General features: G+C 41.6%; 1 protein-coding gene across 1 annotated transcript in view; it reads right to left on the bottom strand.

Moving 5' to 3' along the window:
• The window catches only part of LOC124474804 (glypican-6-like), a 77,203-nt gene that overhangs the window by 13,017 nt on the left and 50,170 nt on the right, over nt 1-14,016 (bottom strand). Inside the window, exons 5-6 of the mRNA XM_047031247.1 lie at nt 4,729-4,859; nt 3,140-3,283 (exon numbers count right to left, since the gene is read on the bottom strand). Coding sequence (XP_046887203.1) covers nt 3,140-3,283; nt 4,729-4,859 — 275 coding nt within the window. The remainder of the gene's footprint in view (nt 1-3,139; nt 3,284-4,728; nt 4,860-14,016) is intronic.

Below are 14,016 nucleotides of genomic sequence, written 5' to 3'. Positions count from 1 at the left end.
TGATGGACGGGAGGGAGGGTATGAGGGGTACAGGTGGTATTCTGCTTTTCCAGGAGATGAATGATTGAACAAGATCGATGTCGAGGGGAAGATTACGGAGCAAGATGGACTGGAAAATGTGTCGAGGGTGCCCAGTGTCTCATTGAAGAGCAACGAGGAGTTCAGAAAGAGGATAGGGGTCCATCTACAAAGGCAGATAGGGAGGAGCACCAGTGAGCTGGCTGGCAGGGATTAATGTGTGGATTTGCTGCTGGAAGGAAGGAGGACATGGGTGGAATGGTAAGAGGTGCTGCTCCTGCTCTGGGACTGAGGAGCTGATGTACATATGCCAATGATAGGAGAGGAGGAAGGAGGTGAAGAGAGGAGGTGAAGAGAGGAAAGGAGTTATTAGGATGCATCAGCAGCCCCAGGCTCTCTGTCCCAGAGACTATGAGAGTAGCAGAGTTCAATTACATTTGATTAATTTACCAAGTGGCAATGAATAACAATGCTAGTCGTGCCATCCTTTCGAACATAAAACCCTTGACAGGAGGTCTGCAATAAAAACCTACAGTGTGTCATTATAGAAAGAGAGTGGGGAACACAGTGAAGTGCACACTGTGCAACCAATGAGTGACACCTGAACAGCTATCTCAGCAACACCTGTGTTTAATCATACTATACTGATACAATAAAAACTAGTGGATCATGGTCATCTTACTTTAGGTGAGTTCAAGTCTGCCTGTACTGATGTTAGTTCTGAGGTAGATTTTACAGGAACAAGACAACTCTCTTGGCTAAAAGTGTCTCTGCCTAAGAGATAATTATGTCTTATAAGTGTAATAATCTGTCAGGAAAACTCCCCAGGCCCCATTAGAATGACATCTTAAGTGTTTTTCCCTCCTTGCCAGCACATTGTAAAAGGAGTGGCCACAAAAAATAAATCCCCGCAGCCTGTCATCCCATAGTAGTTGTGGCTGTAGCAAAAACATCAGCTGATTGTGCCAAATAGCAGAACTTAACTAACCCCTAACACACAAAGCTTTTTTTGAATGCCTGACCGGTCTTTTACTGGATCCACTGGTCTGCAAAGTAATTGTGGCTTTGAGGGAGTGAGAAGAAGGGAAGACTAAATGCTTGGGCTCCATTAGGCATGTAACTTAAACCATCTGATGGAACGTCTCATGGTTTTAAAAATGTTTCGGCGGTGGCTACTGGCGGTCATAATTGGCAGTTGAACAGGCTTACAGTGCACTCTGGATATAGAGACATCAAGTACATGTTTTCAACCAGCAAGGCTTTCCTGTCAACCAATCACATTTCTTCTTTTTTTTCAATAGGGAACAGAAACATTTGAACACATCTCATTAATTTCCACTGGTGGCCATGGGAAATGAGAAATAAAAGTGTGAACGGTAATGTGAGATAGGGAGATGAGGCGTTGAAATAGGGAGGCTGGTGCTGCACTAATCATGGGTTATTAAATGTGAACTGAAGAAGTTCAATGTGACTGTGCCTCATTCAACTTCACTCCTTACAGGATGAAAAGTCTTTGTCACCAATATATAATATATTCAAAAGAAAGTCAATCAGTTACCACTCTACAAAGAAAGAAAAAACTAGCATTGCAAGAATAAAACATCCAACTGTAGATAAACACGAACCAAAAATGCTCTATAGGCTGTTTCCTGCAGCACTACCACAACACAGTACATCACAGAGTTCCACATTTCACTTTAAGTCATGCTAAAATGAGTGGAAAAAGAGAGCGGGGAAAGACTAGTAGGAGGATGTTTAAAACTCCACAATATGATTGAGGGAAGGATGGAAGGGGAGAGCAGAAATGGAAGGCTTACGCTGTGTTGCATTGTCCTCCACACTATCCTCTGGGAGCAGCAAGAAAACAACAGAGAACAGAGGACTTTAATAGAACAAATAGAGAGACAGAGAGAGAGAGAGAGAGAGAGAGAGAGAGAGAGAGAGAGAGCGAGAGAGAGAGAGAGAGAGAGAGAGAGAGAGAGAGAGAGAGAGAGAGAGGGGCAGAGATAGAGAGATAATAGTTAAAGGCAGGAACAAGAAAAAACTGAGAGAGCGAGTAAGAGAAAGATGACAGAGAGGGAGACATTGGGCATACAGGCAGCAGAATGTGATATATATGCATTAGTCAGGAATCCAATAGGTGGCAGAGCATCTGATAAATAGTGCTGCTGAGATGTTCAATCCCCTTCTCTCTTCCCTGGGGAGAGGAAGCACCTCTCACACGGCATCAAAAGGATCCCTCCCAACTATCTGAATGAAATCTGCCTTTACAGTTTTGCTGATGTGAAAATACTGGATCCGTACAATACTGTGTGTGATGGTTTGGTTTTCATGCAACGTGTGTGGGTGTTAACGTGTGAGTGCAATCAAGGGAGGTGTGTTTTGGGATGGTAGGCTTCTTGGTTAACAGCAGCTCCAGGGTGTGCTTGAGAAAGGAGTGTTAGCAGCACACATACACTATATTGCCTTAAGTATTCCCTCAGCTATCCAAATCATTGAATTCAGGTGCACAAAGCAAGGGCCATAAAGACATGGATGAGTGAGTTTGGTGTGGAAGAACTTGACTGGCCTGCACAGAGTCCTGACCTCAACCCCATAAAACACCTTTGGGATGAATCAGAGCAGAGACTGCGAGCCAGGCTGACCTTACAAATGCACTTCTGGAAGAATGGTCAAAAATTCCCATAAACACACTCCTGAACCTTGTGGAAAACCTTCCTAGAAGAGGTGAAGCTTTATAGCTGCAAAGGGCGGGCCGACATCATATTAAATCCTATGGTTTAAGAATGGGATGTCACTCACGTTCATGTGCGTGACAGCAGACGAGCAAATGCTTTTGGCAATATAGTGTATTGTACGCCTTGTGATGATGGGGGTTGTTTTCACAGCTACAAAACTGCCCTGGAGATTGTGGAACTTGAGAGGAATAGTCTTTATTTGGAGGGACATCCAGTTAGGAACTGTCCAGTAATGGAAGTTGTCATTGTCATGCTTCTTAGGGTAGTTTTCCTGTTACATATGCTTACTTCTAGCTAATTTACCGTTACATTGTCAAAGACCCCGTTTTCCCTCCCCTGTGCCCCTCCCCCAGGGTGCCTCTCCTCACTGCCCTCTCCCTCACCAGTCTGTCCAGGCTGGTGCCTGCAGCCGTGGTGGGCCTCTCCTCAGGACTGTAGGGTCTGAAGCGGGCATTGAACACGTCTGAGATGCCACGGGCAGACCTGCCCATTCCGGATGGTTTCGGCTGACCGCATCCTTGGAAAACCTGGAAACGATCCGGGAGAGAAATACCATGCCCAATTACCACAGTGAAGTGCTGTTAGCTACAGTTACCTTACTTGAAGGGAAAACTACAATTCTGAGGGAGAGAAAGAGATTGCAGGGGACATGTATTCTAGTATTCTGTACGCATTCTCAAGATTCTTGCAGAAAATAAATAGCTATAAACAATTCCACATGGTTTCACCTTTTCTAACACTTTCTAACACTTTTGAATGAAGTTCAACAATTAGTGGTTATAAAAGTTTAATGAGGAAAATAACTTTAATTCATATGACCACATCTGTTATGGTGTCTTTGTAGAGTTAACTATAGTTCAGTAATTTTCAACAACATTTTCGCTCCGGCTGCTTGTGAAAATATACACAATTAACACCTTGTTCGGGGGAATTAGAGATGGAGAAAGCAGTATCTTGTTAGTGTTGGTTGCCTGGCTACAGCAGAAAAACAAAAGCTGGAGACACTGTGTCGCTCCTCTTCTTCAAGATCCAGTCCTCCCTGGTCACCTATGCAGGCCCCTGGTCCTCATGATGATTGAACACTTTAATGTGCAGCGTGACAGGAAGCTGTCTTCTCACCAGCACCCACCTATACCTCACAATGATTACAAGGCAGCCATTCTGTACGCCGCATAAGCAAGCTGATTTCCACGGGGGTGGGCGGCTACGGGGATGAAGCCATTCAGCTTTGAATCTCAATATGGCAGCAGCTGACGCATTCTCCTCAACCGCCATGATTGTGTAAGGACTAGATAGGGCCATGTTACAGAGCGGTGCAACGATTGCAATCTTGGAAAATGTTTGCAGGCGGTCTCTTTCAGATGCCGAGGCGCATACACAACGAGGTCAGCTCTGTCAGGGTGTGCTGCTGGAGTGGTTGCAAGACGGAGAGGCAAGCTCCATCTATTTCAAGTTGACCTCCGTGTGGTTCTCCGTGAGGGAAATAGACAGGGATTCAGAGAATCATCACCATAGCACGAGCACATTGACCAAGATTCAACCACATTTAAAGCTCTTGTGAAACCGGGACGCCCGTTTCTTTCTCGGAAAAAGGTTTTCCCTCCAGCGTCCTTCTTGCTTTAAACATTTCATTCTATAAATGTTGGTAATATGTTTGCAGTTTTCTAGTGTCTCCATGTGTTGTCAAACAAGACAGAGTGCCAATCGGATGATCGCCTGAGAACAGCGAACGTTGATTCTTCTAATTATGTTGGTGTTTTATCTTTATATACATGTGATTTAATGGGCTCTGTTACTGTGGCATAGTGGAATACAAAAAACAAAAATTGTAGATTTTGGGGATTCTGCACAACCAATTCCTTTTATCTTCCGTCAAGCTAAAAACACTGAGTGGACCAAGTCAAAATACAGACTGTTTTAAGGCGTCTCATCCAGAGATATTCACACCAAAGGATATGGATTTCAACTTTACCTTGGCTGAAACCTGCATGCTGTTATCTTGCATGGTCATGATGGCCTCTGAGATCTTGAGATCGATTGGCTCCATGACCGCTTCAATGTTAAAGGGTCCCTCCAGCCTGTCTGCTACCAACAACATGGCATCTGTCACAACACAGAGGGCACATCAGCTCAGAGAAATGCATGAATGTATACACACACGCAGCTGTACTCAAAAAGCTGCAATGACACACACACACCAGTATCTTTGCCTAATGTAACTCATCAGTCGGCGGCTGTCAGTCCATGACGAAGATAAATACAATAAATTGAATTTGCTCCTCAGTGTAGGAACAAATTTGTATATAGCTGATATGCATATATCAAAAGCAAACGTAATCAAATCATATCAAATAAAAATGGCCAATATCCCTTAAATGTATGTAAACAACAAATACTAACCTGATACTGTATTCAAGAGCAGTTACAATTGTGGTGAAAATAAGCTTTCCATATCAAATGTATTTTAACTACTAATATTTATTAATACAGACAAAGACAAAAGGTGACATCCACACAAAATACAACACGGCCACAAACAGCCTGGATCCCCAAACCCCTTCAACCACTTTGTATCCAACAAGACCAACGAAAAGAGCACACACTGTTCTCCAGCCTTCTGTCTGGTAATACACATCCCTTCACCAGGTAACTAATAGTGTATTTGAGGAAGTGTTGGGTAACTGTGAGAACTCGTAAAGGGCAAGGACAGGAAGAGTAGGCGTCAGTACATCAGACACAAGGACCAAATTACTGTGGATGAGCCCTGGCGCCGATCAATACCAAAGACAGATGACTCGCCTGTTCCAGCTTTTCGTTTTCATTAAAACAATGTGTTATTAATCTGTGTTCATACAGAACCTATTACTCTGGTTGGAATGGCGATATTGATCTAACTGGTTCTGGAAAAGTTGGGGAGGTGAAAAAGGTATTTGATCTTTTCATTAAGAGCTTTGTCTTGTCTCTGCAAAATATAATAATAAAAAAAGCCTGTACAATGGTGGTTGGGGTGGTGGAGAGAAAGAGAGAGAGAGAGAGAGAGAGAGAGAGAGAGAGAGAGAGAGGGAGGGAGGGAGGGAGGGGAGAAAGAGGGAAACAAGAGAGAAGCATGAGCAACTGAGTTTCATTAAAGAGGAGGAAGGGGTGAAAGCGATGTTAACACCTAGGACTGGAGTGTTAATTAGAGGGGAAGAAGAGAGGATGTGTCAGCTGAATGGCTATAAGGAATGCCTACCTGTCTACCTGCTGTAGAGGGTAGGAGGCCAGTACTGTAGGAAATACTGCTGATGAATGAAACTCTCCTTTAGTGTGTTTCTGCATTATACAAACAGTATAATGATGATTTAACCAGATACATAAGCCACATTTAACTGAGTTTCTGTATCAAAAGGGTAAAACTCCCCCCAAAATCAACAGCTGTCGCTAAAATAGTGCTATGGTTGTAACTTTGTAGTTGTCATTGTTTTGTCTAGTTAGCTTCGGTAGCTCCATAGAACAACACAGCCTTGGTAATAGAGGTGCTGCCAGGCTCTCCTCTCCTGCCCCTCTCTGTTAGTGGTCCTGCCTTTGAAGAGCAACTCTGTTTGTTTACTCTGTAGCTTCAAATTGGTCGTGATGCTTGGTTAGAATTCCATCAGGAGCTGGTTGGAGGTCATCACAGAGGCCCAACCTGAGGCCTGTGAAGTCTTCAGCAGCTGTGTGGAAGTGCATGCGAGAGGTTCAGATAAGAGTTCTGTACCAGCTGTGTGGATGAGTGCAAATGCACGTGTTTGTGAATGCATGTGTGTGGTATAGCACAGTAGGAAAGCAAAGCTGCTACGGTTTAAGGCCTCCAAGGAATTTGCCTCAGCCAGGGCCAAGCTACAGGTGCAGCTCCCATTACTCTGCCATAAAAGATCCAAAGACATAAATGGTACTCCATCAATCGTCAATTGAGTTCAGAGTAACTATTTTTCATTTAGCTTAATGAATATTTTATGGAGACTGAGTATGAGGCAACTGCTAAAATTGCGAGAGGAGAGGGTTATTTCTCTATGCTTAAATAACTTTGCCAGGGACGTCACATTTACAGCTCAGAAGATGAAAAAGGTTATTTATCCGATTTAGACAGATGGCACATTTTCCGCCCTTACTGAGGTTGTAGATAAAGCAGGTATTTATTTCCCAGCATGCATGTGTCTGTGAACCCCCTATATCCTAGTTATTATCTCAGCAGTGATACCACTGTAGGCTGGACACATGGGCCAATTCTTTCATTAACCAAGAATGGCAAGTGAGCAACCACAGGCTGTCCTGTATTGCCCCCAAATGAATGAAGAATGTGGTTATCAAGATCAATTGCAGTGTTAGGTTATAACCAAGCATGTGGCTAACACATTTCCACAGTTATTTCCACAGTTGTTTAACAATATCCCATCCTTGCATCTCTATTTTCTATGTTATACTCTGTTTCTTTTTATGAAGATGTGCAACAGCAGAACCCTGCTAGCTGACAATCAAACTTCGATTAATTATTCAAATGTATTCATGATTCCTTCGACAGAAAAAAAGTTACAAAAAAAAATGTGTATACTGTACTTTCATCCCCATAACATGAACAAAAGATTTACTGTTGGAAAGATTTCTGACCGCAACCCTGACACATTTTTTTGAGACGTGTACAAAAGTCAAAAGATGTCTTTGTATGAAGGCAGGTGCCAGACAGTAAGGTCTTGTTTGGCCATATTTGCTTTGGTCGGATTTAATCAGAGGGACAGTTAGACTTACACTAATAGAGTCTGTTGAAATTCATCTGGACGCCCATGTCAACAGACTATGGAAGGAATGCTTTGGTAAAGGGAGAGAAAAACATACAGCTGACCTTCGTGTAGTATGGGGGAACAAACTGGCTTTTCATGTGCTTTTAAGGCAAAGGTGGTTTGGAAACCATTGATTATTAAAGCAGCCCATAGGGGAAATGTTTCACTAAAATCCTTTTCCATGTCTATACTCTGAATATGCTCAAATGTTAAAAGAGGAGATTGTTTTCATAATTTTAACTCAAATGTTTATAATTCTTTTTGACAAAAATCTATAATTTATTAGCAACAAACTCAGTCTATTACTGTTTTCACTTAGTATATTTTTTTATTTCTGTATATGAAAACACCAAAAGAAATGTAGAGTCATTGTATTCAGGCTTCTCTTGGCAGACACAAGCGCAACAGGGGTGAATATGCTTGTTTGTTGTCAGTCTGCGGATGTGCAAACATACACGTGGGAGGATGTTGGACGCCTGTAGGAATAATTAGTCTGAATTATTTAAAATTATGGGAGCATCTTAATTAGGAATGGGACATTACTAGCAGTTGTATGGAGAACAACAACTACTCATATTTCATCCTTGAACTTTATATGCTTGAAGTCTAGAGGAGGTTTAATTTAGATGGCTTTAATATGCTCTCAGAAACACCTGAGCAAAGTGTCCTTTATGAAAGTTGGTCCGTAATTGAACACCTTTATTAAGTCCATGAAAACATTGTCCATGGCACCATTGCCATGTATAACAATTCGTTTTGGCTTTGTTATTGGGCTGGACATTTTGTTGTTGATGCTCAGTTGTAATTTTAGGTTTAGGTTTGCTTCTTTCCACTGCTTTTGTCAGGGGGGGCAATTTTTCTTTTTGCATCGTGAATACTTATGCTCTTAGATGCCCTGAATGCTTTTGAACCTTCTTTTTAAGTATTTCCATTTTGCTCAGTGTTTTTTATAAAAAACAATCACAAGGTGTTAGAACCAATCCTCACCCGTGTCTGCATTAATTAGCGTCCATTTCAGCTCAAACATTTCCATTGCTAACTTGCACCAAATATCTATGCACACTTGGATTATAAACCTGTTTGGTGAATGGAACCACACTGCTGTTGATGCAATCACCCCCAAAAAGGTAAAACAAAATGACTGTCTTTCCTCAAAATCTGATAAAACATTTTTTTTTAATAACTGACAGTCTCACATTATCAATGGAGTACATTACTAAATTGAGCATGCCGTGAATCACATTGTTCTACCTTCCTGTCTGGAGTAATTGCAAATGTTTCAACTAATTTATGTTACAAACAATACCCGGTCAAAAACAAGGTGATTTTAGCCTTCAAATACTTAATGTCTGAAGTTTATGTTGGTACAGTCATATTGGCTAATGACATACCCATAAAGAATGTACAGCCTACTTGTACCTTTCATTTACATTTGAATAATCTGGTACTGAATTGACCTGGACATTTGCAGATGGTTATAATGGCTATTTAATGACATTCATGTGTGATGTATGGTCTAAAAGCTTTCATCACCACTGAGAACACTACAGTCTAACTGGCATGAAACACAGTTGCAAAACATGCATAACTACATAAATATAGGCTGTGCGAAACACAATAGAGAAAACAGAACACATGGCCATCTCTTATAGAAACCATTTACAATACTCCAACAACAGTCAATCTTGGAATCTGTTAGGATTGCTTTAGCATTGAAATATAATATCCATCGAGAATCTGTGCTTTGTATGATTTCAGAGAAAATATGTGATGGCACACATAATAGCTGCAAGACATCAATCCAGTATGTTTACGCCATGGTCTTTCACGTCTGACTCTTCGAATGGTTCTTCAGAATGAGCCATCAATAGGTCATAGCCTTCATACTAAAATACATCTTTATTCAGATGTGGACCTCCATTGTAAATCACATAATGGCTCCTTGAGAGCTTCTAAAAGCTCCTGATTATACAGTATGCATCATCATAGGGGGTTTGAGACCTGTCCATCAATTGAGTTATAAAAGATCCTGGATTGTGAACTTCTTTCAGTGCCAGAATTGTTTGACAGTTGTGAAAATTGACTATACAATTAAACAAAATTAACACTTTAGGTTGTTTCTATATCCAACCTTTATATTATGCATACACATTATGTTCCCTTCAGAAGAGATATAAAAGTCAGACCATGGAGATTTATGTCAAATTGCAATGTCAAATAGTGGTCTTGGTATTTCAACAAAATCAATTTACATATACAAAACTATTTCTCGAACTTTCCATCCCAGTAATCTATCTACAGTGTGCAATGCAACTGTTTGAGAATCGCTGTTTGAGATTACCGTCAACTCCTACCCTCAATTCTCAACGCACCACATACAGTAGTATCTAAAATCTCCATGCTGCCACAAGACAGTTCACCAAAGCAAACTCCTACAACACTGATGACCACAAATGAAGAATATCTCCAAAGGCCTGTCTGCTCTCTCCATTCAGTCCTCGCAGTAAAAGCATGCTTTTCCCTGGAGGCAACTCTGGTCATATCCAATTCTGTAAAACCACAGGAGGGGGAAGATGCAGCCGGGAGCACAGCTTGAGGGTGTAGGGAACTATAATTGCATGTTGATGAATCTCTTCTTGACTGGTTACGAGTATTTTAAGAACCCATAAGTGACTGAATTCACTTGAGTTTAAGCAAACTGTTGAGGCTAAAGCAACTTCAGTAACGCAGGTTACATGGAGTTAATGAAGTGTTCGAGTTGCGTGTCTTGTGGTGGTTGGAGGAAACACGGGCTCCTGGTTTGTCTGCTGATGTAGTTCTGATGCTGAAGCTTAAGAGTGAATCACGAGGAGCTGGAAATATTAGGAACCATGTACGAGTGTGTCTGTATTTACGTATGTGTGTGTGTGTGTGAAAATAGACAAAGAGAGAGAGAGAGAGCGAAAGAGTCATACAGACAGCCCTCCCACACATGTAGATAAGCAGCTTCGCTGCTCCTGCGTATGCCAGAAGAGATTAGAGGAACCCGAGTGAGACTGTGAGGATCCTGTTTTGAGGAACTCATCCAGCGCTGAGCTGTCTGACAGGCAGGAGACGACCGGCTTGTTTGTACCTGTCATACGTGTCACTGACACCACCCGAGGCTTGCTGTTCTCTCAGAGATGAGATCCGTCACCCTCCTGACAGATGGAGGGCCTAAGTGGCTTCATAAGTGGATTTTTATATTGACCACGGTTTAATTTTAGTAGTCCATTTAATGCTCAAGATCTGGGGGGGGGGGGGGGGGGGGTTGGGGTGGTTCATGTGACAACTGCAAAGTCTAAAAAGGAGTGGAGGTTGGGAAGTTATCACCCAAGGAGTCTGAGAGGGAAAAGGTGGAACACACTCACCTTAACACTCATCTGGGACAATAGAGCCAACAGTGGGGAATGACATCTGGACAAGCTCAGTACTTTACAACAGTATTACCCTGCATACCAGCATTTCCTCAGAGGACAGCGGGGGATATCATCTAGAATTCTCATGAATCGGGAGGTTGTGGGGAGGTTTGGTTACACTGAGACACAAGCCATGCAATTAAAAAGAAATGAGCAAATAAAATCAATGTGGATCACTTACACTGTGGTGACAAAGGACTGAACAGAGGACAACACAGAGCTAAATCTTAATTAGCCAGAATAATGAAGGAGCAGCTCGGAAAATAAATTCAATAATGGAGAGCTGGGAACTTCACCGTTTACTTTGCATGAATAATTTTTTCCTTGTCCATCGATGTCATACAAGCAGGAACTGACTCATACGCTAAAGTTCCCTAAAACCTGACGATAACTTGCTCTTTCACTTTTAGTGTGTGACTTTGTGGAGGTACTGTAGTAGGGCACACACGTATCATTATACTTTACCAGTCATCTCTCTCTCTCTACCTCTCCCTGGATTTTCCCAACAAGGTGCTGACAAGAAAAATGATAATGATGTGTCGGTCATAATACTGAGCTGAGGGCATTTGTCATGAGGGCATGTGACTGATGGTCTGGTGTCACTCATCAGCAAAATCATGAATCCTCCCAGGCAGTCCTCTCAAACCCACACATACGCATACACACACACACATACACACACAAAAATAATGAATGTCCATGCACATTGTCAGTGACACTTCTTTACAGCCAAGCAGCAGGCCCAAAAAATCATAGTAAGACACAATAGTCTATATACAATGACCATGTACAAATGTACTGGAATTACAAGCAATGTGTTTTATGAGGTTTTGTTTAAAGATGTAAAACACATGATACTTGATGCTATCCAAACTGAATCAAGGTACAGTACCACAGAAAATCCTTTTAGGTCGATTTTTTCCCATTTGTTGTCCCATGTTTAGCTAAACCTAAGATGTGGTGGTAACAGCATAGCTACATGTCTAAGCCAGAAATATGTTTACAGAAACACGTTGAGAATTGCTGCTGCTCCCATTACCCCAGAAATATAATCTTGAACTGAATGGTTGTGACATCAATATATTGGTGTTATGCTCATTGAGGTCAAGGGTGGTTTACTTTCCTATGCAAATTGGATGGAAGATGGATTATGTTAAGTTTGCCTGGTTATGATGGCCATTAGTCAAATAATATTCCTACAAGACATTTTCTATGTATATATATCAAAGATTTTCATCTGATTGATATTACACTGGTCCAAAATGGTGGAAAGCTTTGCAATGTTGTTGCACAATTGAATGAATGCATTGTAGTTTAGGAGAAAAGTTCAAACGGGGAGAGAAAACTAGGCAATTTTTTATGAATGACTTAGATGAAGAGACAGAGCATCAATTAATCTGACAAAAGACTATTATTCTTCTGTGTGAGTGGGTTCCTTTCAGGTTATTTTGTCAAGACATTTTCAAACAGTCGCTATTTCAGGCTTGCAGATAAGATGGACCTATCCGGTGCATTTCAGTGAATGTTTTCTGTCTTGCAGTATGACTGCTCTCAACTTACATTCAACTTAGAGATGTTGTATTGTATATCAACGTTTACCAAACAGTAGCTTATATCAAATATACTTTGAAAACAATTAGTGAAAATAGACCAATGCATTGTAAATTTATTGAGTGCTCTTTCCGCTTGGGACCTAATTTTACAAAAACAGTTTTGAGGAAAACATACACTTTCATTAATATGAAAGTAATCAGACAATGATCTTCTACAAGTCTACAAGATCTTCTACTGTATAAGTAACGGTTTAGTGAGGTATACAGATATGGGCCTGAACCAGAGAGAGACAAATGCCGTCCGTTACAGCTATTATAGGACTTCCCCTCCACTGAGACCCAGGTCCAGACGGTCACTTATCATTGCTACTGGAGGCTTAGTTTCAGAGATTAGATACTTTGCCTGTCCCCTTGGTCTTTGCTGTTCAAGCAGATTGCCTGTTGATTCTGGAAGAATCAGAACAAAGATGCTGACCTAAAATGTCTTAAACTCAGGATCCTGGGGGATTGTGATGACAGTAGCCTTTCAGATCCATGCTTTTATCCCCGGTCTTCTCACATTCATCCGCAGGTTGAATCCAGACAAGTTAAACTGCTAAGAAGACAAGCCTTAAAGGCCCTCTCCCGCAGTCTTTCCGATCAATGCTATTGATAGTGACATTTAAGCCTGTGCGAAGGCCACAGGTAAATGTCATAGACTGACTCGCCAAACGAGGGTTACGGCTCGACAAGGACCAAGCGACCCTCAACTCATAGGGGATGATTGGAGAGAAAGACGACAGAACATTAACAAAGCCGATCTATAAACTTAAATATTGGAAAGATGAGCTCCAGTGGTAAAAAATTGACCACTGACATATTTTAGGAGGACTTCAACACCAGGAGGCTAATCAATTTCTTTTTGAAGATGCATCATAAGCTAATCGGAAAGCTTTAGCAACAGAAAATGAATAGAACATATCAGCAGACAACAAATAATGAATCCTTCACGGAACACACAAGCAGAATGTCCCCATGGGACCAACATCTTCTATTTGATATACCGTACAACTCTCCATCCAACCCAAACAAAAGCTATTTCTGTTACAAAAGTATTCCGCAATTAAAAATCCACTACAGTACTTCTATGCTCGAGAGTGTTTTTGTCCAGTTTGATTCACACCCTTGTTAATACATTGCATTGCAATACAACAACAGATTTTACCATTACTGACAAATATGTTTATCCATATAACAGCTTCTCCTCCCCTACCTTCTCCCTTCCCTTTCCCTGCCCTCCCTTCGTCTCCCCTCTGAACAAGATGCAAAGTTTTTAACATGTGTCCGCCTTGTCGTGAGATATCTCACTAGCGCATGGTGGGTGTCGTTGCGAGACAACATAGGCGCCAGCGTCGTCGCAAGAGAACAAGTGACACCTCGTCTCCCTGTCTTTATGACAACAGTCCTGTCACAAAACCGCCCGGCGGCTCAGAAG

This window comes from Hypomesus transpacificus, chromosome 12, assembly GCF_021917145.1.
Source record: "Hypomesus transpacificus isolate Combined female chromosome 12, fHypTra1, whole genome shotgun sequence".
Taxonomy (NCBI): domain Eukaryota; kingdom Metazoa; phylum Chordata; class Actinopteri; order Osmeriformes; family Osmeridae; genus Hypomesus; species Hypomesus transpacificus.
The sequence above is the reverse complement of the archived record's forward strand: the minus strand, read 5'-3'. Positions and strand labels throughout refer to the sequence as shown.